This window comes from Oncorhynchus nerka, linkage group LG20 (genome assembly GCF_034236695.1).
Source record: "Oncorhynchus nerka isolate Pitt River linkage group LG20, Oner_Uvic_2.0, whole genome shotgun sequence".
In the NCBI taxonomy this organism is placed as follows: Eukaryota; Metazoa; Chordata; class Actinopteri; order Salmoniformes; family Salmonidae; genus Oncorhynchus; species Oncorhynchus nerka.
The window spans coordinates 21,107,704-21,130,476 of NC_088415.1; the positions used below are offsets into that span (position 1 = coordinate 21,107,704).

A 22,773-nucleotide genomic window follows, 5' to 3' on the forward strand; every position below is an offset into this window, starting at 1 on the left:
TACTCTGAAAAATGAGGGAGATACAGCACGTTCAATGAGTGGACAGTGGAAATTTCCAGACATGAGCCAAGCGTGTGATCGGGAGCCCGCCTTTCTTGTTTCTCCTTTTCTATTGACAAAGCTTTTGTCTGGTTGAAATATTATTTATGACATAAACAACCTGAGGATTGATTTTAAACATCGTTTGACATGTTTCTACAAACTTTTATTGTACTTTTAAAAATATTTTCATCTGGACTTATTTTCATTGCGCCTTGTGCATTTGGATTACTGGACTAAACGCGTGAACAAAAAGGTTTGTGGTCATAAAGAGGGACATTATAGAACAAAACTAACATGGAGACCTGGGAGTGCCACCAGATGAAGATCATCAAAGGTAAGTGATTCATTTGAATTATATTTCTGACTTTTGTTACACCTCTCCTTGGTTGGAAAATGGCTGTATGGTTTTCTGTGGCTAGGCGCTGACCTAACATAATCTCAAAGTGTGCTTTCGCTGTAAAGCCTTTTTGAAATCTGACACAGCGGTTGCATTAAGGAGAAGTGTATGTTTAACACTTGTATCTTTTATCAATGTTTATGATGACTATTTCTGTAATTTGATGTGGCTCTCTGCATATTCACCGGATGTTTGTTTGAGACTATGCATTTCTGAACACAACACACCAATTTCAAATGAGGTTTTTGGACATAAAGATTCAATTTATTGAACAAAACACACATTTATTGTGTAACATGAAGTCCTGTGAATGCCATCTGATGATCATCAAAGGTTAGTGATGAATTTAATCGCTATTTCTGACTTTTGTGAGCCCTCTCCTTGGCTGGAAAATGGCTGTATGTTTTTCTGTGGCTAGGCGCTGACCTAACATAAGCTTTTGGTGTGCTTTGCCGTAAAGCCTTTTTGAAATTGGACACTGTGGTTGGATTTACAAGAAGTTTATCTTTAAAATGGTGTAGAATACTTGTTTGTTTTGAGGAATTTTAATTATGGGATTTCTGTTTTGAATTTGTTGCTAGCGTCCCACTTGTACCAGAGAGGTTAAAGCACTTCCGGTTGACACAGGAAGCTGAAAGTGAACACATGTCCTCCGTGGGGTAGGCTCTTACAGAATTTTGAATTTTAAGTATTTACGTTAAGAACTGACTGATTTACAGAGGGTTGAATGAGTGTGTGTGATTTCAGAAAATCACAAATCTCGCAGAGCTCCGAACCCGCCTTAATGGATTCGTCTGATTGAAATCAACTGGATCTAACTTTTTGGAGAGAAATTTTTTTTTCTTTGACCATCACCAATTGTACATTGTATGATTTCTCCATAGATAAATGGCTGGATCTTTTTTCCTGACACCGTATGTTCATGTACTTTGACGTGGAGTGGACAAATTGGCGCTCTATTTTCGTTTTGACCTTTTAATCCCTGAAAAATGGCCTTAACTCAAAAAGCGTTGAGGCCTCAACGCCATCTTGTTTCTGTGCAAACAGCCCCATTAGTCCAAACCTATGCTCACCAAGTTTCTTCTTCGAAGCCTCTTCCGTTTAGGAGAAATGGCCATGTCGTGATTGGTGATGTTTTGTACATTTGCAATAAGATTCCATTCGCCATCTGGTGGAATTTACTGGGAAAGCGGAAAAATTGTAAATTTGAACATTTTTATGAAACGGAAACAGATTGTCCGAGAGACTTCGTTCAATGACTTCCTGGAAGATCTGGCCCCGGTGCACGGCCCGCAGCCACCGCCAGCAAATTTTAGAAATATTCGCGGACGTCTAGTAAGGGATCGTACATTTGCAATATGGAGATTCTCATCGATCATTACAGCAAATGCCGAAAAGTGCCCTTCAGGTATGTAAAGGAATTACAAAAGTCAGAAATGGCGATTAAAATTAATCACTTACCTTTGAAGATCTTCATATGGTTGCAGTCACAAGAGTCCCAGCTACACAATAAATGTTTTGTTAGATAAGGTCACTCTGTCCCAAAAACTCAGTTTGGTTGGCGTGTTTTGTTCAGTAATCCACTGGCTCAAAAGCAGTCACGACATGCAGACGAATACATCCTAATAGTATCGGAAAAGTTGGTCAACATGTCAAACGACGCTTATAATTAATCCTCAGGTTGTCTATTGTCTAAATCGATAATATTTCAAACGGACAATAGCGTTTTCAATCGAAAGGAAAAATAACGAAGGGCGCGCAATCTGTCACGCGCTCAAACCAGCTCTGCTTCTTTCTACAGTCCACTGAAAGTGAAAGAATGGTCTAATTTTTCAGAAAACAAGCCTGAAACAATGACTAAAGACCGTTGACATCTGACACATTCAGAGTGCTCGTCATTCACAGTCCTTACCTGGTGCCAGTGTATGGCTCTGCTGGAGATGATGCATCAGGGTCGGGGACAGACCAAAGGTATCAATCAGTCCTATTATTTTATGGAGGTTTACTGTCTCGTCTTTCCAAATCTCATTTAGAGGGGGAAATTAGGCACACAAACTACATATGGATCATATCGTAACATTTGATCACCCATCACAGGTCATCTGATGAGGAAGAGTAATCAATGGCTGTTTTGCGTCCTCTCTATGGTCCTCCTTCCAGTCTGATACCTGTAAGGTTGTCAGTAGCAGGCCAGGTCTGAGGGAAGCCTGTATGGGAAGGAGAAATATCTTCAATGTGGACTGCAGTAAAGCTGGTAAGCCTACATGGAGCTAAAGATGGGGATGGAGATCAAATATCTCCTTTTACAGACTGTACTGTAGCTCTCAGTTTTTTACTTCCTAGATCATGCAAGGGTTACCCTCTCACCACAGGCTCGGATGAATCAGCATGGGAATAATATAAGTAAATTAACTAAATGTAGTTGTTAGGGGGAAAAACAAGACACTAGTTATATTACTATATATATATATATATATATAATGTATATACTTAAATCATAGATTACGGTTTCCAGAAAGTTCTCCCATGCAATACGAAAGTGACTCAAGGAAAATACAACCACACACGGAATACAATTTGACTTGGATACTAGTAAATCTAAATTATGAGTCACACAATCAATCACAATATAAGGAAATAAACATCTAGGACTAAGAAACTGTTTTTTTTGCTAAATGCAATTCGAAATCTCTATGTAAAAGTTTAAGCTCAACAACACTATTGTTATCTTCTCCTCACAGCTTGAGCAGAGGCAGGAGTCCCAGAGCCCCCAAAAGTTCCTTGCAACAGCAAACCTAGAGTTCACGTAATTGGCCCAAAAACTTAACCAGGCTTCTAATTGACTAAACCAAGTCCGATTACTTCACATGAATGTAAGGTCAAAATAATTAAGTAGACAGTACAGTAAATAATTAAACCAACCTCTCAGGTAGCCTAGTGGTTAGAGCATTGGGCCAGTAACCAAAAGGTTGCTAGATTGAATCCCGAACTGACAAGGTAAATCTGTCGTTCTGACCCTGAACAAGACAGTTAACCCACTGTTCCTAGGCCGTCATTGTAAATAAGAATTTGTTCTTAACTGACTTGCCTCGTGAAATAAAAAATTATTGACTGGTTGTTTATTTGAAGCTTGCACATGAAAGCCACAATTGTTTCATGCATTTACAAAATTATGCATTTTATCTAAACGCACTACCCTTTACTACGGCTGACAGGTTTGGTACACATCAATGCATTCTGTATTTAAAAGTAGGTTCTATGAATTCTCGTACGAAAACTTTACCTAATGTCATTCATTAATAACTTAGTTACCATACCCGGTCTATGTTTTTCTTTGACTGTTTTTTTTTAATCTGCTTTGCTTTTCATATTGAATTAATGTATATGTTTTTATTATTAGAGCTCATCTGTAAAAGAGACCTTTTGTCTCAGGATGACTCCCTGCTAAATTAGGCTCAACAGCAAAGACTGTAGTAAAACGTAGCGTTTCTAATACATGGTTTTAACATTGTATTACACAATAATTAGTCATTGTAAGTTTTAAACACTACTGAAAGAATGGCGAGGACAACAATTGGAACTTAACTTTAATACCATAAGGTGCATTGGAAGAATAAACACAGAAATGGCAATGACATATTGTACCTATCATTTTTAGTTGAGGCCATAAAAGCTCCTCCATCGTTTGACATACAAGATGCTACTTGATTGGTCAATTCAGAAAGGTGGGTAGGCCGTGTGTAAAATATGAATGACATTGAACATGGACTAGAGAAGATAAGCATGTCTGAGACAAAAACAAGCTTGCAGCTGTCTGATAAGGAAGCGTTCAAATCATCAAAACAAGATTGTATGGTCCAGGAATGTATGTGAAAAGATACATCCAACTATTGTGAGAAACAGTTTTCATAAATGTATGAGTAGCATCTGGGGAAGTAGCCTAAGCTTTTTTTTCTTGGTGAGAGAAAACACCAGCTGGCTGGTGTTTACGGACATTTTCAATCAATCCCTATCCCAGTCTGCTGTCACCACATGCTTCAAGATGGCCACTATTGTTCCGGTACCCAAGGCAACAATAACTGAACTAAATGACTACCGCCCCATAGCACTCACTTCTGTCATCATGAAGTGCTTTGAGAGACTAGTCAAGGATCATATCACCTCCACCTTACCTGCCACCCTAGACCCACTTCAGTTTGCATACCGCCCAACAGGTCCACAGACAATGCAAGAATGCTGTTCATTGACTGCAGTTCAGTATTTAACACCATAGTACCCTCCAAGCTCATCATCAAGCTGGAGACCCTGGGTCTCAACCCTGCCCTGTGCAATTGGGTCCTGGACTTTCTAATGGGCCGCCCCCGGGTGGTGAATGTAAGAAACATCTCCACTTCGCTGACCCTCAACACTGGGGCCCCACAAGGGTGCGTTCTCAGCCCTCTCCTGTGCTCCCTGTTCACCCATGACTGCGTGGCCATGCGCGCCTCCAACTCAATCAAGTTTGCAGACGACACAACAGTTGTGGGCACTCGGAGTGTGGTGTCAGGAAAACAACCTCTAACTCAACGTCAACAAAACAAAGGAGATGATCGTGGACTTCAGGAAACAGATGAGGGAGCACCCCACTATCCACATCGAAGGGACAGCAGTGGAGAAGGTGGAAAGTTTAGTTCCTCGCCGTACACATCACAGACAAACTGAAATGGTCCACCCACACAGACAGTGTGGGGAGAAAGCACAACAGCGCCTTTTCAACCTCAGGAGGCTGAAGCAATTGTTAACTCATTAAACCTGGGGCACCATGGGAAAACAACTAGTTTTTATTGAGTTTCTATTTCCCAAATTAACTCAAAGAATATCAGAATATCGATTTTACAACAGCCGCTAATTAACCAGTTGCCTCTACCAATCTCGTTCTGAACGTTGTATAGCTCGTGAATCTGCACGGCTTCGGGTCTCGCCAATGAGTTCGTACCACACCAATCTTAGTTGAATATTTATTTACCAAAAAGCTAAAATGATGATAAAAGATACACAAAGACAAAACACATTATAGGCTATTGATTAGAACTTAGTATAACGGGCCAGCACACTATGGCGTGTGTTACCCACAATGGGGATTTCAAAAGAGAGAGAAAAAAGAAAGTACACGAGAAATATACATTTGAATGAATTTGTCAGCTATGCTATTCTAACCCAAGCCTTGCCCCAAACTGCCGCTCTTATGGGTCAGACTATAATGATGTAATACTTGGGGATGATCGCCGAGGATTCTCTGCGTGGGCCGTCCAGGCGGCTCGATGACACACTACTCCGGCGCACCTCTCTGGTCGTCCTCCCGATGTCAGTGTCCTTTTGGCTTAGGAGTCTGTTCCCTCACCATTTGCTCTGGAAGGGGTCTTCTGAGGACAGACGTCTCTGTAGCTCAGAGCTCACAGCATAGGAATGAAACCCTTTAGATACCACGATTCGATGGGAGATGGAGGCTAGGTGGTTCGACTTGAATTCATCCGCTTAGACACAGCTACTCATCCGTAGCTTGGGTAGAAAATGATTTTTTTGTCCTCAACCTTGCGTTGCGTTCTGGGTTCGTTGACTTTTTAGACCTTGCTGCAGCTTGGGTCACGTAGTCTTCATGTAAATTCTATACTCACAGGTTTTATACCCTTGGGTCAGAAGTGGGCGTAACCGCCTTAAGGACAGTTCTCTGGGCGTACCAAGTTAATGAGGTAAGGTCTAGATTTTATTCAAATCCAATTTTACACAACTAACTTAACATTTCATCTTCCCCGAAACATTCTCTTTGATTTGGATATTTTCCATACAATGTACAATGTATAAACATCAAACATATACTAGGAAAACTCTTCACATTACAATGTTTATGTAATAACGTCATCTATTAACCTTTAATAACAAAACAAAAATGACATGTATTTTCATATTCCATCTATCGTCATGACCACCATTGTGGCTGATGGAAACCATTGTTCCAAAGTCCCTTTATTTCATGTTTAATGTTCTGGGGCTGGTTCTCCATAATAACAGGACAAAGGAATTTGTCTGTGGCCTGAGATTTACCAGGGGCGTGAGGGGTCATAAAACCCTCCACATCTTCAGACCCCTAGATCTCTCCTCCTCTGTTGGGGTTGAGAGATAATCTGTAGGGTTGTGGTCTCCTGTAACCTGACCTGGTCAGTTCAGTCATGACATCTCCTACACTCCCCTGCAGAGTTCTCTGTCACACATTTGTCAGAGGGGTCTCTTTTATAAGAAGCAGAGAGACCAGAAAATAACTGTGGAACAATACTAAACCTCTATAATATATATATATATATATATACATACATTAGTTAATCTGTAGTCTAGGACCCTAGAAATGTAAGGAGGGCAGGGTCTTATAACCCCTCCCCTTTTATTAATACAACATAAGCATAATCAATTATTATAATACATCAAACATTTGGTACAGCCCCTATCATGACCCCTAGGTGAACTCCTGACACCTCATAAAGGTGTCTCATTCTGTTGCTAGACAACATAAATCCCAGGGCCGAAAGATTATAAAGAGAGGGGGAGAGTGGAAGAGTTTGGGAAATGGAGTGCATGAAAGCACTTCTTTTACAGCAATGAATTATAATACTTATCATGGAGAGAAGAAATGGTGCATATCCTTCTGAATCTGATTCTTGGATGTAAAGCAATCATTGCACTCTTCTGTTATATTTGGGCAACTAGAGTTCTTAGTCAATAGATGTTTTTATACTGTAAAAAAAACTATAAACAGTTTATTTTATTTACATTAAATATTTTATTTCAACACTTTGAATGGACTTAGTTTGCTTTGTATTGCATAAATTACAGACTATAGACACATTTAACTGAATGTTTAACCCTTTAAATGTCTGTCTACTAACCACTGGTCCTGGCAATCACCATTACACATGGCTGGCATCATCATTACGCGCACCTGCGCCTCATTATGAGGCACACCTGGACTCACTACACTGATTAGCCCCTTATATCTGTCACTCCCTTGGCTCCATTCCCCAGGCAGTATTGGTTGTGTTTCATGTCCAGGTGCAACTTCTGTTTTGTATCGTTCTGTTTCTTGTATTATTAAACTCACTTCCTGCTTCTTGACTCCTAGTTTCTCCTTTACACTGTCTCTTCTGGAAAAACATAGAGCTCTACCAGGTGGTTGAGAAGTCAAAATATGGTGATTAGAAATACCACATTAGAATGGCAATTTGCAAACACTGAACTGCAGCAACCCATAAGGATACAAATTATGGAAATTGGTGCAGGAGGGCTGGGGGAGTTAACCAATCAAGTTCAAATGAAGATGTGTGTCCACTGACAACATACTCTACCAGCCCGTTAAGAATAGGGTTAAAGGGATAAAGATTGACTGATTCTATGAGTTATGTGTAATTTGGAATAATGTGAATTTACTTGCGAAAAGAAACATTTGGTCATATTGTCATAGTCATATTGTAAAAAATGAAGTGAAACATGCAACTACAACAAAGCAAATTATTTCCCTAATATGAAGCAATAAAAGTCAAGAACATGGCATCTTTGAACTGTAATACATCACAGAAGGAAACGTGTACGTCCCCTTTAAAGAATTGACACAATTATTTAGAGACAGATCAATAGGAGTTCTCTATAAACCAGTGACTAGTAGGACTGTCTGCCGTTAACGTACTCAATTCCAGTTAAACTTATCAACATTCAAGAGAAGATAACCAGGCAAATAATTTCCACGCATCTCACATCTGGGTCAACTGGGTCGTTAGACAGACAGATCAACGAAGCTGATTGAGCTCTTCTGGTAGATTCCCATACTAAACCGACCCATGACAGTTATTCAAAGAGAATAAAAAACACATCACCATATCAAGTAAGTTTCTTTCTTCATTTATTACACAATGTATAGCCATTTTATTAGGATTAAATTGATTAGGCCTACTACATATTATCCCATGTCCCTCCCCTGACCCCCCCCCCCCCCCCTGGAAGGTCAAATCAGAATTACTTGTACTAACCCATACCTATACTGTAGGCATAATGTGTATAACAGCGTGTGTGTTGATTTCGAACAGGGGAGTCATGGCCGCGGATTTAGATATGATGAACTTGTTGGTCCTTGCTGGTGCAACGTTGGCCATTCCTATTCTGTCTTTTGTGGCCTCTTTTATCCTCTGGCCCTCAGCCCTCATCAAAATATATTACTGGTAAGGTATAGTGCCGTATTTCACTCCTCTTGTGTGGTGTCGAATTCTTATAGACAGTTTTATGGATTAGAAAGTAAGGTTGCTAAAGGGAGAGATTGTTTGTACCCTTTTCACTTCCTTTAGACATCTGCATAAAAAAGATCACACCCAGCACTGAATAAACTGCACTATAATAGTAGAAAAGCTTGATTCTAGCCTTCAGTCCCCCTATAACCACATCCTGTGCTACATCACAGTCAGATTCACGTCTCTTTTTCCTGCTCAGGTGCAACATGCAGCATGAGCCATAACAACACTCTAAAGACATTCTTGCTCTTGCTAAAAGGGAAATCCAAAATAGAAACAGTAAAAGAGCAGAACACTCATCTCTCTCTACATGTTGCAGAGAGAGACTCAGAGCGAAAGAGAAACAGTATTTATCAATTCCTCAATAGGTACTGGAGGAGGACCCTGGGTCTACAGGTGCGCTATGCAGACTGTGGGGGATACCGCTTCTGTTACTCTTACAGAGGGAAGCCGGGGTTCAGACCATCCATCCTCATGCTACATGGTTTCTCTGCTCACAAAGACACATGGCTCACTATGGTCAAGGTAACATAATCCATAAATCACCTAGTATGATGTGGGCTGGTAAAGTAGTTGTGGACAAATGCAGGTTTATCTTTACTACTGTAATAGTAAGTATTAGCGTGTATAGTTGATTCTCATAAAAGGGTAAATATCAAGTTTTGTGACATGTATCTATGGCATGCAGTATCTACCCAAACACCTGCATATACTGTGCGTGGATATGCCTGGCCATGAGGGAACCACTCGTACCAACTCAGAGGACTACTCCATCCCGGGCCAAGTCAAGAGGATTCATCAGGTGGGTCTTGGTCCTGTCACCACATCGGAAGAACATATGCTCACCCAATACACAGCATGAAAGATCATCAAAGATTGCATTGGTGACCACGAATTGGGACAAGAAGAGTTGTCTTAAGTTATGTCACAATAAGTAACCACGTGTCGTAGCATCAGAATTTCTATGTTGTACTCCTTATGCAGTTTGTGGAGAACGTTCGACTGAACAGGAAGCCCTTCCATCTGGTCGGGACCTCCATGGGGGGCAATGTGGCAGGAGTGTACGCAGCCAGCTTCCCCTCCGAAATCTGTAGCATCACCCTTATCTGTCCAGCAGGTCAGTCACACATTATCACAATATTGCGATATCACTGTGTGTGTGTGTGAGTGAGTGAGTGAGAGAGAGATTCAGGGAAAAAATCCATCTCTGATCAGAAAAAAAGTATCAATATGTCTTCACCCCCTAGGTATACGATACCCCTGTGAGACAAAATTTGACAATCATCTGCAGGACCTTGAGCACAGCCATTACACTCTGAGCATCCCACTGATTCCGTCCACACCAGAGGAGATGGAGGATATGCTCAGGCTTTGCTCCCATGTCCGCTTTAAGATCCCTCAACAGGTGGAGTAATCAGACTGATCCATAGGTCTAGGCCTACTTTATTTAAAAAAAAATATCTATATTTGTTTTACCCCTCCCCCAACATTTTCCTTGATGACAGTGTTGTGCACTCTTGGCATTCCCGAGTGGCGCAGCAGTCTAAGGGGGGTTAGGGGAGGGTTTGGCCGGGGAAGGCTGTCATTGTAAAATAAGCATTTTTTTCTTAACTGACTTGCCTAGTCAAATAAAGGTAAATTTGTACTTATTTATCTCAACCAGTTTCATGAGGTAGTCACCTGGAATGCATTTTAATTAACAGGTGTACCTTGTTAAAAGTTAATTTGTGGAATTTCTTTCCTTCTTAATGTGTTTGAGCCAATCAGTTGTGTTGTGACAAGGTAGGGGTGGTATACAGAAGATAGCCCTATTTGGTAAAAGACCAAGTCCATATTATGGCGGCAACAGCTCAAATAAACAAAGAGAAACGACAGTAAATCATTACTTTAAGACATGTTGGTCATTTAATCAGACTGTTAAACAGCCATCACTAACATTGAGTGACTGCTGCCAACATACTGACTCAAATCTCTAGACACTTTAATAATAAAAAATTGGATGTAATAAATGTATCACTAGTCACTTTAAACAATGCCACTTTATATAATGTTCACATACCCTACATTACTCATCTCATATGTATATACTGTACTCTATACCATCTACTGCATCCTGCCTATGCCGTTCGGCCATCGCTCATCCATATATTTATATGTACATATTCTTATTCATTCCTTTACACTTGTGTGTAAAGTAGTTGTTGTGAAATTGTTAGATTACTTGTTAGATATTACTGCATGGTCGGAACTAGAAGCACAAGCATTTCGCTACACTCGCATTAACATCTGCTAATCATGTGTAATACAATTTGATTTGATACCTCATGAAGCTGGTTGAGAGAATGCCAAGAGTGTGCAAAGCTGTCATCAAGGAAAAGGATGGCTATTTGAAGAATCTCAAATCTCAAATATATTTTTATTTGTTTAACACTTTTTTGTTTCTACATGATTCCATATGTGTTATTTCATAGTTTTGATGTCTTTGCTATTATTCTAGAATGTAGAAAATAGTAAAAATAAATAGAAATCCTTGAATGAGTAAGTGTTCTAAAACTTTTGACCGGTAGCGTACTTATTTCCCCACTTACCATAATGATACCCAAGTTTCAATTATACTTACCACAACCAATGTTTGTAAACTTAGCATTAAAAATCACCATGATTATTAAGTGTCCATATAGCTTACCATAATATTTGCACTGTTAAGCATACTGTTGCTGCAACTGTGTAAACCTCCAATTGTCCTAATATTCCACCCACTAAAACCTCCCCTCATATCTAGCTTGGTCTGTTGTCACTAAAACCATCAGACCATCTCCTTGACTCATGACGCACCTTGGCGTCCTAAGGCAAACCCTCGGCCACCAATTGGTGGGAATTATGGGCAGAATTATGGGCAGTCCTATGATAACATAATTCAAGACTGCCACCCTTCACTCACACTTTCAAAGCGCCATAGGTCTATTGCATATCTATGAGGGTGCTTTTTAAGAGAACTAAACAAATAAAATGGAAAACAGTCAGAAAAAAATGCAAAGGCTATAACCTAGGCCTTCTCGTGCTGAGCGATTAACTGACATTTCGTAATTATTATTTTTTGATTATTAAACAACTAATTGACAGATTTCGGTTCAAGTATTTTAATTTGATTTAGTTCGTTTTTTGGTGATACCAACACGCTGTTTCTCTGGAGAGAAATCAATCATTAATTCGAGAGCAGAATCAAGTCAAGAACTATGTGGGACGCTGGGCTGAAGGGAGTTGTAGTTTTTATTAAGCAAATATTCAACCTAGTTCAGCGCAGAAACATGTTAATTAACTACAATGACCATAATCCATTGCACCTGTTCTATCCGGCTCAGACAGACGGATACACTTTTACGCCTGCTTCATTAGATACACACAGACTACAGCGAGGAATGTACACAACACAAAGAGGATAGGGATAGAGAAAGTATGCCTTATCTACTTTGAAGAACTAGTCAAATTATTTTGTCAGACAGCTTTGCAGCATACTTAGGCAGGCTAGCCTAGCTAAATAGGATGACGAAAGACAATATAGAATGGGGAGCACAGAGATGACGTTAGATGATCTGTCTGGCTGGCTGCTACTGCCTGAGAAGAGATGAAATTATGACTTTAAGGAATGAAAAATAATAAAGTCATCAAATAAAAAGTAAAAGTAAGTAGAAGTAATATACACAACCAAAATATTTAATTATTTCATAGTAATTTTCTATTGATATTTACCCAATGTGGAGCTGACAGAGACAATGGAATGTTCACTATTTTGGGCTTTAGAATTTGCATTAAAAGCTCTGAAATCATAAATAAAAAGAATTGAACCAAAACCGAACAGAACTCAAAAAACATTAATCGTTAAGCATTAAGGCCTACCTAATGTTCCTCTTTCATATGCCTACAAATAGAAAATTATATCAGACTGTTGTTATTTTTTGCTTTCATATGTTAGATTCTTCAAGGACTGGTGGATGTTCGGCTTCCACACAATGATTTTTATCAAGAAGGTCTGTCTGTTCTATTCCTTTGTCTCATAGCCAAATGGTTTGAGGTATTTTTCTCTGTATGAATATTTGTCATATCTATGACAAAGAATGTATTAAATATTATAAGATAGTCGCAGGTCATAGGTCATAATCGCAGATGTTGGGTTGCTCATTTTGACAAGGTTTGCTAAATCTAGAATCTCTTCACAGTTTTCATGGAGATATTGGGTGAGAACTCCAGATATGCCCTACAGGAAAATTTGCAGCTGATTACTGCCCCTTTGCAAGTCATTTGGGGCAAACAGGACCAGGTAAATACACCAAAAGCCAGAAGGCCAATGCATCCAAATTAAATATTATTATTTTGCATCTATGATGTTGACAGTTAACTGCCTTCCCATGGTCCTCTGTAGCTCAGTTGGAAGAGCATGGCTCTTGCAATGTCAGGATAGTGGGTTCAATTTCCAGGACCACCCATATGTCAAAATTGGATAAAAGCATCTGCTAGATAGCATATATTATCATATGACCCTCCATGTTTTCATAATAGTATCAAAAAGAAAGGATACTATAAATAAGAGTAACCTTATAGCTGCTCTCTTCTCCAGGTGGTGGATGTCTCTGGAGCTGTGGTAGTGGCGGAGGCCTTGCCCGGTTGCAGGGTGGACCTGTTAGAGAACTGTGGCCACTCTGTGGTGATGGAGAGGCCTCGCCGGACAGCCAAACTCATCATGGAGTTTATTATCTCCCTGGGTACCACCAGCGGAACCATTAAGAAGCGCTCTTGAGAAATACATTCTTTATGGAAGTTTTATTATTTAGTCAAGCATTTTATTTTGAAATGTTTTTAAAAAATGGTTTAACGATCAACTATTTACTGTAAACTCTTAATTTTTCAGATTCAGGTATTTTTTTCACCCATGTAATATATTGGTCAAATATGTTGTTTTCCTCTTCCTGCAATGTTTGATCACATTTGACTAAATTATTAAACCCTGCCTGTGTCTAATTTAATTGATTTTCCTCCAACTATGCTGATGGAATGTTTGTAGCTAGCCTATGTGCATAAAATAAAGAATACTTCCATCTCTTTTCTATCATCACTCAAAATATGTGTTTTAATCTAGTCACTGTAGATGTATTTATGTATGTGTTTGTTGTTAATTTGACCAAATCAAAATTTGTTTTAATATAGTCACCGTATATGTATTTGTGTGTGTGTTTGATGTTTATTTGATCAAACGTACACATTCATGTTCAAAGTGAGAGCTCTGTAATTTTCGTGAATTAGCGTCAACCCCGCATAAGAATTTGGTTGTCCATTTGTTCAGCTGGCTAGTTTTGCTGCAGCCTGGTTTTTACTATTTACCAAAGCCACAAAGTGGCTATATCGAAAAGAAATCATAAACCAAAATGTGCTTTTTGGTGTTAATTTAAGGCCCGGGTTAGGCATAAGGTTAGCAGTGTGGTTAAGATCAGGGTTACGGTAAGAGTTAGGTTTTAAATCTGATTTTCAGAATATAAATTGTAGGAATAGGCGGGGTTTATGATTTTGTGGCTGTGGTTCCTAATGACGACCCTGTAGCCTGGGCATCGGGAACAGTGGTCGGACACCATTCATCACCTTGCAGCCAACATGGATTAGAGCAAAAAATATAAGTCTAGATAGCTTTTAAACGAACATGTAGAATATATGAAATAATAAGGGTAACCTTTCACATACAGGTATGTTTTTTAATGCTATCGACCACTTTAGATAGCACATATTACAGCTGTTATATTTAGCTAACTAGCTAGCTAACAGTAGCTAATGGCACGTTGGTTGTCTCAAAATACAATAGACAAGCATGTCAAAATAAGTATTTGCAATTCAATTTCAAACGAGTGTTTAATACATTGCCATAGATCGTTAGCTAACTCTCCAAATCGTTGCTCTTGATGTCTACGTTGCCAATTACGCTGCCTACTAGCAGCTAGCCAGTTGACGATGTGGGGATGCGCATCTGCATCCGTGCTCGCGCTGGACGTGTTTTTCTGCATCAATGGCGTCACACTGTAGTACGTGCGTTAATGGTGCAATGTATATTACTGTGTTCTCATTTCTCTCTGTACTAACAGGTCACATCAACAGTACTGTAGGTAGTTATTTAGCTTTGCAAAACATATTTTCATGCTCAAAGTCTGTCATTCTTAGCTTAATTTTGGGAAATCACTAAATTGGCCTCAGTCTGTCCACACATTGAAATGCCTGAAAATCACAACATTATAAATTCCCTGCTAATTCGAAGGTTCAAAGGCATCTGTGATGGGTATCTAACAATAACTCTGCTCAGGATTTGTCCCACCTCAAGCTGATCAATATGTAAGTCGATTCTCTTGTTGAGTGAAGCATGATCTTTGATTCTAAGAATAAACTCTTCACAGACGTTTAGTCTTAAGCAAATCGTGAATTGACAGATGCAGTTCGGAGCTTGTTTTGCAGTCTTTGACCAATCCAACTCACATGACTTTGCTGAACACACCCGTGTCAATATGATTACATTTTTATCTTGTTTTCCCAGGTGATATTGAAGACAAGACATACTGCACTAAGTTTCTGATCATATCAGTAGCCTTTCTGGGTTTGATCTTGAAGTGGGCTTTTCTGTTTACAAATGGAGAATGGAGACTGGGGCCATAGGGTATGTAACACAGGACAACCTGAAGTCAAGGCTACCTTAAAATTCAGTGCAGATTAAGAGTAATGTTGGTGGCTACTGAGATGAGTATGTTGACCAGTACCACAGTGGTTAGAATGATATATGTTTGATGCATTGCCAGATGTTTTTGTTCATCATATTTTGCTGTTGATGCTGTTCATATAGCTATATTCATGTTCTTGTCTAATTCCACAATGCTAATGTATTATTTGTCAATTTCTCACTCTATAGATGACTAACCCAGTGACCTTGAATGTGGGGGGCCACCTGTACACCACCTCCCTATCAACCCTGCAGCGGTACCCAGACTCCATGCTGGGCGCCATGTTCCGTGGGGATTTTCCCACAACGCGGGACGCCCAGGGAAACTACTTCATCGACCGCGATGGGACGCTCTTCCGGTACGTGCTGAACTTCCTACGTACGTCCGAGCTCACACTCCCTGTGGACTTCACTGAAACTGACCTTCTGAGGAAGGAGGCGGATTTCTACTTGATTGAACCGTTGATCCATTGCCTCAATGAACCCAAGCCGCTCTACCCTCTGGACATCTTTGAGCAGGTGGTGGAGCTGTCCAGCACACGGAAACTATCCAAGTATTCAAACCCAGTGGCTGTCATTATCACACAGCTCACCATAACAACCAAGGTGCAAGCCCTGCTGGAGGGCATCTGCAAAAATTTCACCAAGTGGAACAAACACATGATGGACACGAGAGACTTTCAGGTGTCCTTCACTTTTGGACCGTGTGACTACCACCAGGAAGTGACCCTCAGGGTTCACCTAATGGACTACATCATGAAGCAGGGCTTCACCATCCGGAACACTCGAGTGCATCACATGAGCGAGCGAGCCAATGAGAATACAGTGGAGCACCACTGGACATTCTGCAGACCGGCTCGCAAAGTAGAAGACTGACTGTGCCACAGCTGTAGTCTATGGAGTCACTTCCATACTGTTTTCATCATTGTCGCTCTCAAACATATTGGCAACATATTAACATTATTATGGTATTGTTGAAAGAAAAAAAGAAAAGCTGGTTGGTCTGCTTGTAATGAGATTTCATTGCCATGATGATACGCAATCACTGTGTATAAGACAATATCCTATAATAGGTTCATCTTTCACAATGGAAGAGAGAAGGTGCAAATAAAAAGTGATTCATGCCCTAATACTATAAACACACTTTGATCGTGAAAATAAAATGATGCATAATAATCAACAGTTCTTCTGTAAATATATGGATACATCTGTCTTGTCTGAATGTTAACATTGTCTGTTTAGGCATAAATTGCATATGGTTATGATATCTGCATGGTGCAATTGAGAGTCCAGGCATTATTGCATGTTCAATATGAAGTATTATATTTCAACATACTAGAGCTCATGTCATCAGTGATGTAGTTGGTCTTAGCTGGGGGATATGGATGGACAAAAAAAACATATCACAATAAATTGCCTGAATTGATGCAATAATGATAAATAGCAGGATAAGTTTATAACCATGTGCACCACCATTTAAAAATATATCCTTTAAACTACTACTACTACTAGTTTAATGGTTGAACCATCAATTGTCCCATTAACAATCACCCATATTAGCAAACTTATTTCATTTCAATCGTCACATTTCTCTAGTATAGGCCACTTATTTGATCAAATTTGATTTCTTGTAATGAACGGTATCAGTAAAATGCCTGCGATAAGTGGTCGGTGTCGATAATTTTCGGTTTATAGTCCCAGCTCTGGTTGGTCTATCCGACAAATAAATCAATTTGTCATAATCTGTTTCATAGATGGGAATATTCTTGGTTTAGCCTACCTTCAATAGTACCTAGGGTAAGCAATTTATTTTTATCAAGTCAGAAACACCTGATTCAATTAATCAATGGCTTGGTGATTAGTTGGTGAGTTGAATCAGATAGGTAATGCTGTGTTCATAATAGGTGGGGAACTTTTTAAAAACTACTTGTAAACTGGGAGCAACGAGTTGTGTGCGTTCACACCAAATCTCATTTTATTGGTCACATACACATATTTAGCAGCAGATGTTATTGCGGGTGAAGCGAAATGCTTATGTTCCTAGCTCCAACAGTGCAGTAGTATCTAATAATTTACAACAATACACAAATCCAAAAGTAAAATAATGGAATTAAGAAATATATAAATATTAGGACGAGCAATGCCGTGGTGGCATTGACTAAAATATAGTGGAATAGAATACAGTATATACATATGAGTAAATCCGTATGTAAACATAATTCAAGTGATGAGTGTTCCATTATTAAAGTGGCTAATAATTCAGTAATCCATGTCTATGGATATAGGGCAGCAGCCTCTAAGGTGCAGGGTTGAGTAACTGGGTGGTAGCTGGCTAGTGAAGGCTATTTAACAGTTTGATGGCCTTGAGATAGAAGCTGTTTTTCGGTCCCAGGTTTGATGCACCTGTACTGACCTCGCCTTCTGGATGAAAGCGGGGGGAACAGGCCGTGGCTTGGATGGTTGATGTCCTTGATGATCTTTTTGGCCTTCCTGTGACATCGGGTACTGTAGGTGCCTTGGAGGGCAGGCAGTGTACCCCCGGTAATGCGTTGGGCAGACCGCACCACCCTCTAGAGAGCCCTGTGGTTGCGGGCGGTGCAGTTCATTGTTGGTAATCGGGCCTACTACTGTTGTGTCATCTGCAAACTTGGTGATTGAGTTGGAGGTGTGTGTGGCCACACAGTCATGAGTGAACAGAGAGTACAGGGGGGGCTGAGCACGCACCCTTGTGGGTCCCCTGTGTTGAAGATCAGCGAAGTGGAGGTGTTGTTTCCTACCTTCACCACCTGGGAGCGGCCCGTCAGGAAGTCCAGGACCCAGTTGCAGTCATTTAGTTCAGTTACCTTTGCTTTCTTGGGTACAGGAACAATGGTGGACAGCAGACTGGGATAGGGAGAGATTGAATACAGTTGAAGTCGGAAGTTTACATACACCTTAGCCAAGTACATTTACACTCAGTTTTTCACAATTCCTGACATTTAATCTTTGTAAAAATGCCCTGTCTTAGGTCAGTTAGGATCACCACTTTATGTTAAGAATGTGAAATGTCAGAATAATAGTAGGGAGAATGATTTATTTAAACTTATTTCTTTCATCACATTCCCAGTGGGTCAGAAGTTTACATACACTCAATTAGTATTTGGTAGCATAGCCTTCAAATTGTTTACGGTGTTTAGCTTGTCCGGGAGCAAGACGTTGGTGTCCTGGTTGGTTTTCTATTTGTAATCAGTGATTGTCTGTAAACCTTGCCACATAAATCTTGTCTGTACTGATGTTTTCGCTGTTTGATTGCCTTACGGAGGGAGTAACTACACTGTATTCGACCATATTCCCAGTCATCTTGCCACAGTTAAGTGCGCTGGTTCACGCTTTCAGCTTTGTGTGAATGCAACCATCTATTATTCTTGGTCAGACTATGAGTAGTTAATAATGAAATACTGCCTTTCTTCCCAGAGTTCTTTATTCCTGCCTGTGCAATGTACTGAGAACCCAGCTGGCTGTATGGACTGGGACAGTATATCCCGAGAGAGCCATGATTCTGTGAAACAGAGTATGTTACGGTCCCTGATGTCTCTCTGGAAGGAGAGATACTTTGAACTCGTTTTGAACTTGTTGAGAACACCAATTGGCTAATGCAAACAAGCTGCGTCAACCATAACCTAAAAGTACAGCTATCATGCTCACAAACAGTGTAGTGGAGGGTAAATGCAAATAAACACCATTTACATAATATATTTTTATTTTGCACAAGGGTTTACCCACCTTTTGTGGAAAAATGCATTGAAGTATTAGGTAGTGTTACTTTATTCACCACGAATGGCGATCAGAGATTAACTTTTTTTTTTACCACAATGTAACAGTATTGCTTCCTTCCCTCTTCTTTCCCCAACCTGGGCTCGAACCAGGGACCCTCTGAACAACTGCATCCCACAAACATTTACCTACTGTATCGCTCCACATAAGCTGCCCAATTGAAACACTACTAGTGCGCACCACTAACTAACTAGCCATTTTACACCAGTTACACTTGCAAACAAATTATTGTTGTTTTCCCCTTTATTTAACAAGGCAAGTCAGTTAAGAACAAATTCTAATTTTCAATGATGGCCTAGGAACAGTTAACTGCCTGTTTAAAACCCGGGGTTCAATTAGTATTTTATGCAAATAGTGAAACTGCCTACAGAACTGCATATAAACAAACTCAACTTCCAAAAGCAAACCTTATATGGAAAGATGAGTGAATAGGATTCTGAATGTAGGTTGCAGGGCCAGGCTGACCTCGTGAACAACAAGGGGTATGTCTCCAAATTGGGTTAATTTTCCATTTCCAAATCTGCTCTATTCACATTCTAATTTGTATTTTTATGTCAGTCTATTCCATCCCCATTTAACACCTGTCTATAACCCCTCCCACTGCAGTGTTCGGTCTTCTTCAACATTTAATCTTGTTCACCTTCCAAACTTCTCTAGACGTTTATTTATGAATTGTTTTACAAAATCTCCATATTTTTATTAAGTCTCGTAAAATCGACCCTCGCCATTAACCACTTTTCCGGACAGTTTTTATGCGACTAGTCATACAATATATATTTTTAAATCATGACATCTATGATAGGAAAAGGGAGTTTGGTACAATTATAAATGCGGACAGATAAATTTTTTCTTTCTCCATGGTGGGATCTTTCTGTCAGTATTATGCGAGAAATGGCGGTGGAAACGTCTTTATGCTAAAAATATTGATATAATAACCACCATATCGAAGTAAACTTCAAGTCAAGCGATAATGTGGTGTGTGGTCCTTCCATTATGACTCAGGAAAGCATGCAGTTTTAGGCTATAGTTTAAATAAATTACGAAATTCACAGGGTGGTGAACGAGCACGGTGATGAGCGTTGCTCCTTTCCAATAAATAAAAAAAATAGCTTTCCTTCGAATTGGCGACATATTTTCATGCGGATATTCTAAACTCCACATAAAAACAATATGACCACCAGAGAGGTCTCCATCTAACTGACTTGTTGCAGGCTGTGCGCGATCACGTAGCTAATAAAGAATACAAGTTAAATGGGTTTCCATCGCATTTTCAATTATACTGATGGTTTCTCGGGTAAAAAAATAAAGCGGTTTGTAGCCAGTGTGCCCACTCTGGTATTGGTACTGTTATTTTCGCGCTGCTGTTTAGAGTGCGTGTACAGCCTATATGAGATTATATTTGTGTCAAAGCCAAGCATTGATGATCATGTCACCAAAATAAGACCCTCGATATGTATTGGAAAGCAGCATCCATCTCATCTATCTCCTTGAATTTTCACCACCCTGTAAAGTTCATAATTGGTTTAATCTGTAGCCTAATAAACTGCATGATTTTCTGAGTTGTAAAGGGAGCACCACACGTCATCGCGTGACTCCAAGTTTACTTTTATATGATGGTTATTAGGCTATCAATATTGTCACCGACATTTCTTGAATATTTAATTTGACCGAAACAAAATTATCCCACCTTGTCTAGTGTGTTTTGCCGACATTTGGAAAGTCTACCTAAACATTTTCTGTGTCCATCAGGCCCGTCTTTAATTGGTAAAAATCTGATTTCTACTCTTCTGGCTTTAAAAGGTTGTATGGAATTCTCCCAATAAATAACGAGGCAGACATACGAGAACGTTGCGATTCGAAACCAAAGTTTGCAGGCAAAACGTTAAGTGGTTTTGGTGAGGACCTTGACTCAAACTATTTACTTGTGAAACGCAGTCATTAAAAATAACCTCCGTGATCTCCATTTTGCTAGCTACTATTTTGCATTTTATTCAAGCGTATAAAGTAGTGACATAGTTTATATGCCAAACTGATGTTATATTACATACAGACGGTGCCGCTTTCAAGACAACTCGGAACTCTGAAACTCTGAAATGCCCGACTTGGAAACTCGTAGACAAATGAGCTCCGAGTTTTCCGATTTACCGAGTTGTTTTGAAAGCAACCTTAAGTCAATTGAAAATTGTGGTAGCAACCCGGATGTATAGAGAGACTATGTTTTTATTGGGGGACATCAACATTAGATTTCAGAAACCTTCATTTTGTATTAATTTCTAACAACCTCCCAGGCAGCAAGCACTTAGTTGCCTGTGGTAGGATCAAGGTTCTCCTCATTCCTTGGTTTCATTTAAGATATTATTTTCCAGGGTAGCATATGTAGACATTTATGTAAATACATACAATTTTTTTCAAAACTATTTAAGTACTATGCAGTAATTACACCTCATATTCACAGTCTGTAGCAGCCATTTTGATTATTCTTGGCAGCCATTTTGTGCCATACTGCTCACATCTGTCATCACAGTGGAGAGACGAGAAATGGGGGAGGGGAGGTTTATAAAAGCCTGGCTTCACAATAACTCTAAACTTTTCAGTGTCGTAACAGTCATTCCTATAACCTTTAGACAAATGATAAGGTGATAACATTGACTACATTAAACCAGAATTTCTTAATCGAAGTCCAATTGTCCGTTTTTTAATTTTATTTTACACTGAATGGTTGCATTATAAAATTGTGAAATTGAGCTGCTTATTAATGCAGAGGTCCTCTTTCTATTGCTATCACCTAGTTTAATTTTTCTGTAAATGGCTGACAAACGAATACAAGGCTTTATTATTGGCCCCTCAAAGACTGCATCCTTTAATGTCACATTCAGGTGCTCGTCGGGAAACCACGACTTGCTAACTGGATGTAGTTATACACGTGTCGCATTTAACCAGTTAGCAAGTTGGAACTGTCAGAGTTTTCTAGTTCTGACTAGCATCTGAACCTGAACGCGGCATCATTCAGGTGCATTTTGGTCAGAAACAATTCTTCAACCCTTAGAATAAGCTAGCTAACATTCCATTTAGTTGTATGTCAAAATTAACATACATAAAAAAAACATGTTTAATCGTTATCCCATTCATGAATTTAGAAACATAAATACATATTAATCTAATGGCTAAATTAACACTGAAAATGCAATAATTTAAATGGTCCTTTCAACCCCTCCATTATCTCACAAAGATTGCTAGCTAGCTCACTGCTTACCTTTTTTTTTCACAAAAGGCATGGAAGTTTGCCTCCCTTAAATTTGCCCAACCCCTTTCCTGTTCCTGACCACGCCTAAATCACGCCTTCTTTCCCTTTTTTCTGGGCACGGATCGGACACTGATAAGGTCTAATGGGCGTGCTTAGCTTGAGGTGCCGTCCCTATTGCATTCTAAACTCCGCCCCTCTTCTCTTTCAGTTCTTCAAAACGGAA

The 22,773-nt window shown here is 39.6% G+C and overlaps 2 protein-coding genes across 7 annotated transcripts; both read left to right on the forward strand.

Annotated features, from left to right (window-relative positions):
• The first annotated feature begins 8,120 nt into the window (after positions 1 to 8,120).
• On the forward strand, positions 8,121 to 13,842 carry abhd6b (abhydrolase domain containing 6, acylglycerol lipase b). 3 transcript variants are annotated; one of them, XM_029621548.2, is made up of 9 exons: positions 8,121 to 8,345; positions 8,548 to 8,679; positions 9,114 to 9,270; positions 9,434 to 9,547; positions 9,730 to 9,862; positions 9,993 to 10,150; positions 12,719 to 12,773; positions 12,963 to 13,063; positions 13,361 to 13,842. In XM_029621548.2, exons 2-9 carry the CDS (start codon positions 8,555 to 8,557, stop codon positions 13,538 to 13,540), a joined length of 1,023 nt encoding a protein of 340 aa, XP_029477408.1. In that variant the 5' UTR covers positions 8,121 to 8,345; positions 8,548 to 8,554; the 3' UTR covers positions 13,541 to 13,842. The 3 variants fall into 3 exon arrangements, with proteins under 3 accessions (XP_029477408.1, XP_029477407.1, XP_064861369.1); XM_029621547.2 differs by lacking the exon at positions 8,121 to 8,345 and having other exon boundaries at positions 8,540 to 8,679; XM_065005297.1 differs by lacking the exons at positions 8,121 to 8,345; positions 8,548 to 8,679 and having other exon boundaries at positions 8,890 to 9,270.
• Positions 13,843 to 14,314: 472 nt separating this feature from the next.
• On the forward strand, positions 14,315 to 16,673 carry kctd6b (potassium channel tetramerization domain containing 6b). Of its 4 annotated transcripts, XM_029621552.2 has the most exons (4): positions 14,315 to 14,477; positions 15,041 to 15,114; positions 15,314 to 15,433; positions 15,683 to 16,673. In XM_029621552.2, exons 3-4 carry the CDS (start codon positions 15,407 to 15,409, stop codon positions 16,367 to 16,369), a joined length of 714 nt encoding a protein of 237 aa, XP_029477412.1. In that variant the 5' UTR covers positions 14,315 to 14,477; positions 15,041 to 15,114; positions 15,314 to 15,406; the 3' UTR covers positions 16,370 to 16,673. The 4 variants fall into 4 exon arrangements, with proteins under 4 accessions (XP_029477412.1, XP_029477409.1, XP_029477413.1 ...); XM_029621549.2 differs by lacking the exon at positions 15,041 to 15,114; XM_029621550.2 differs by lacking the exon at positions 14,315 to 14,477 and having other exon boundaries at positions 14,493 to 15,114.
• The last annotated feature ends 6,100 nt before the right edge of the window (positions 16,674 to 22,773 follow it).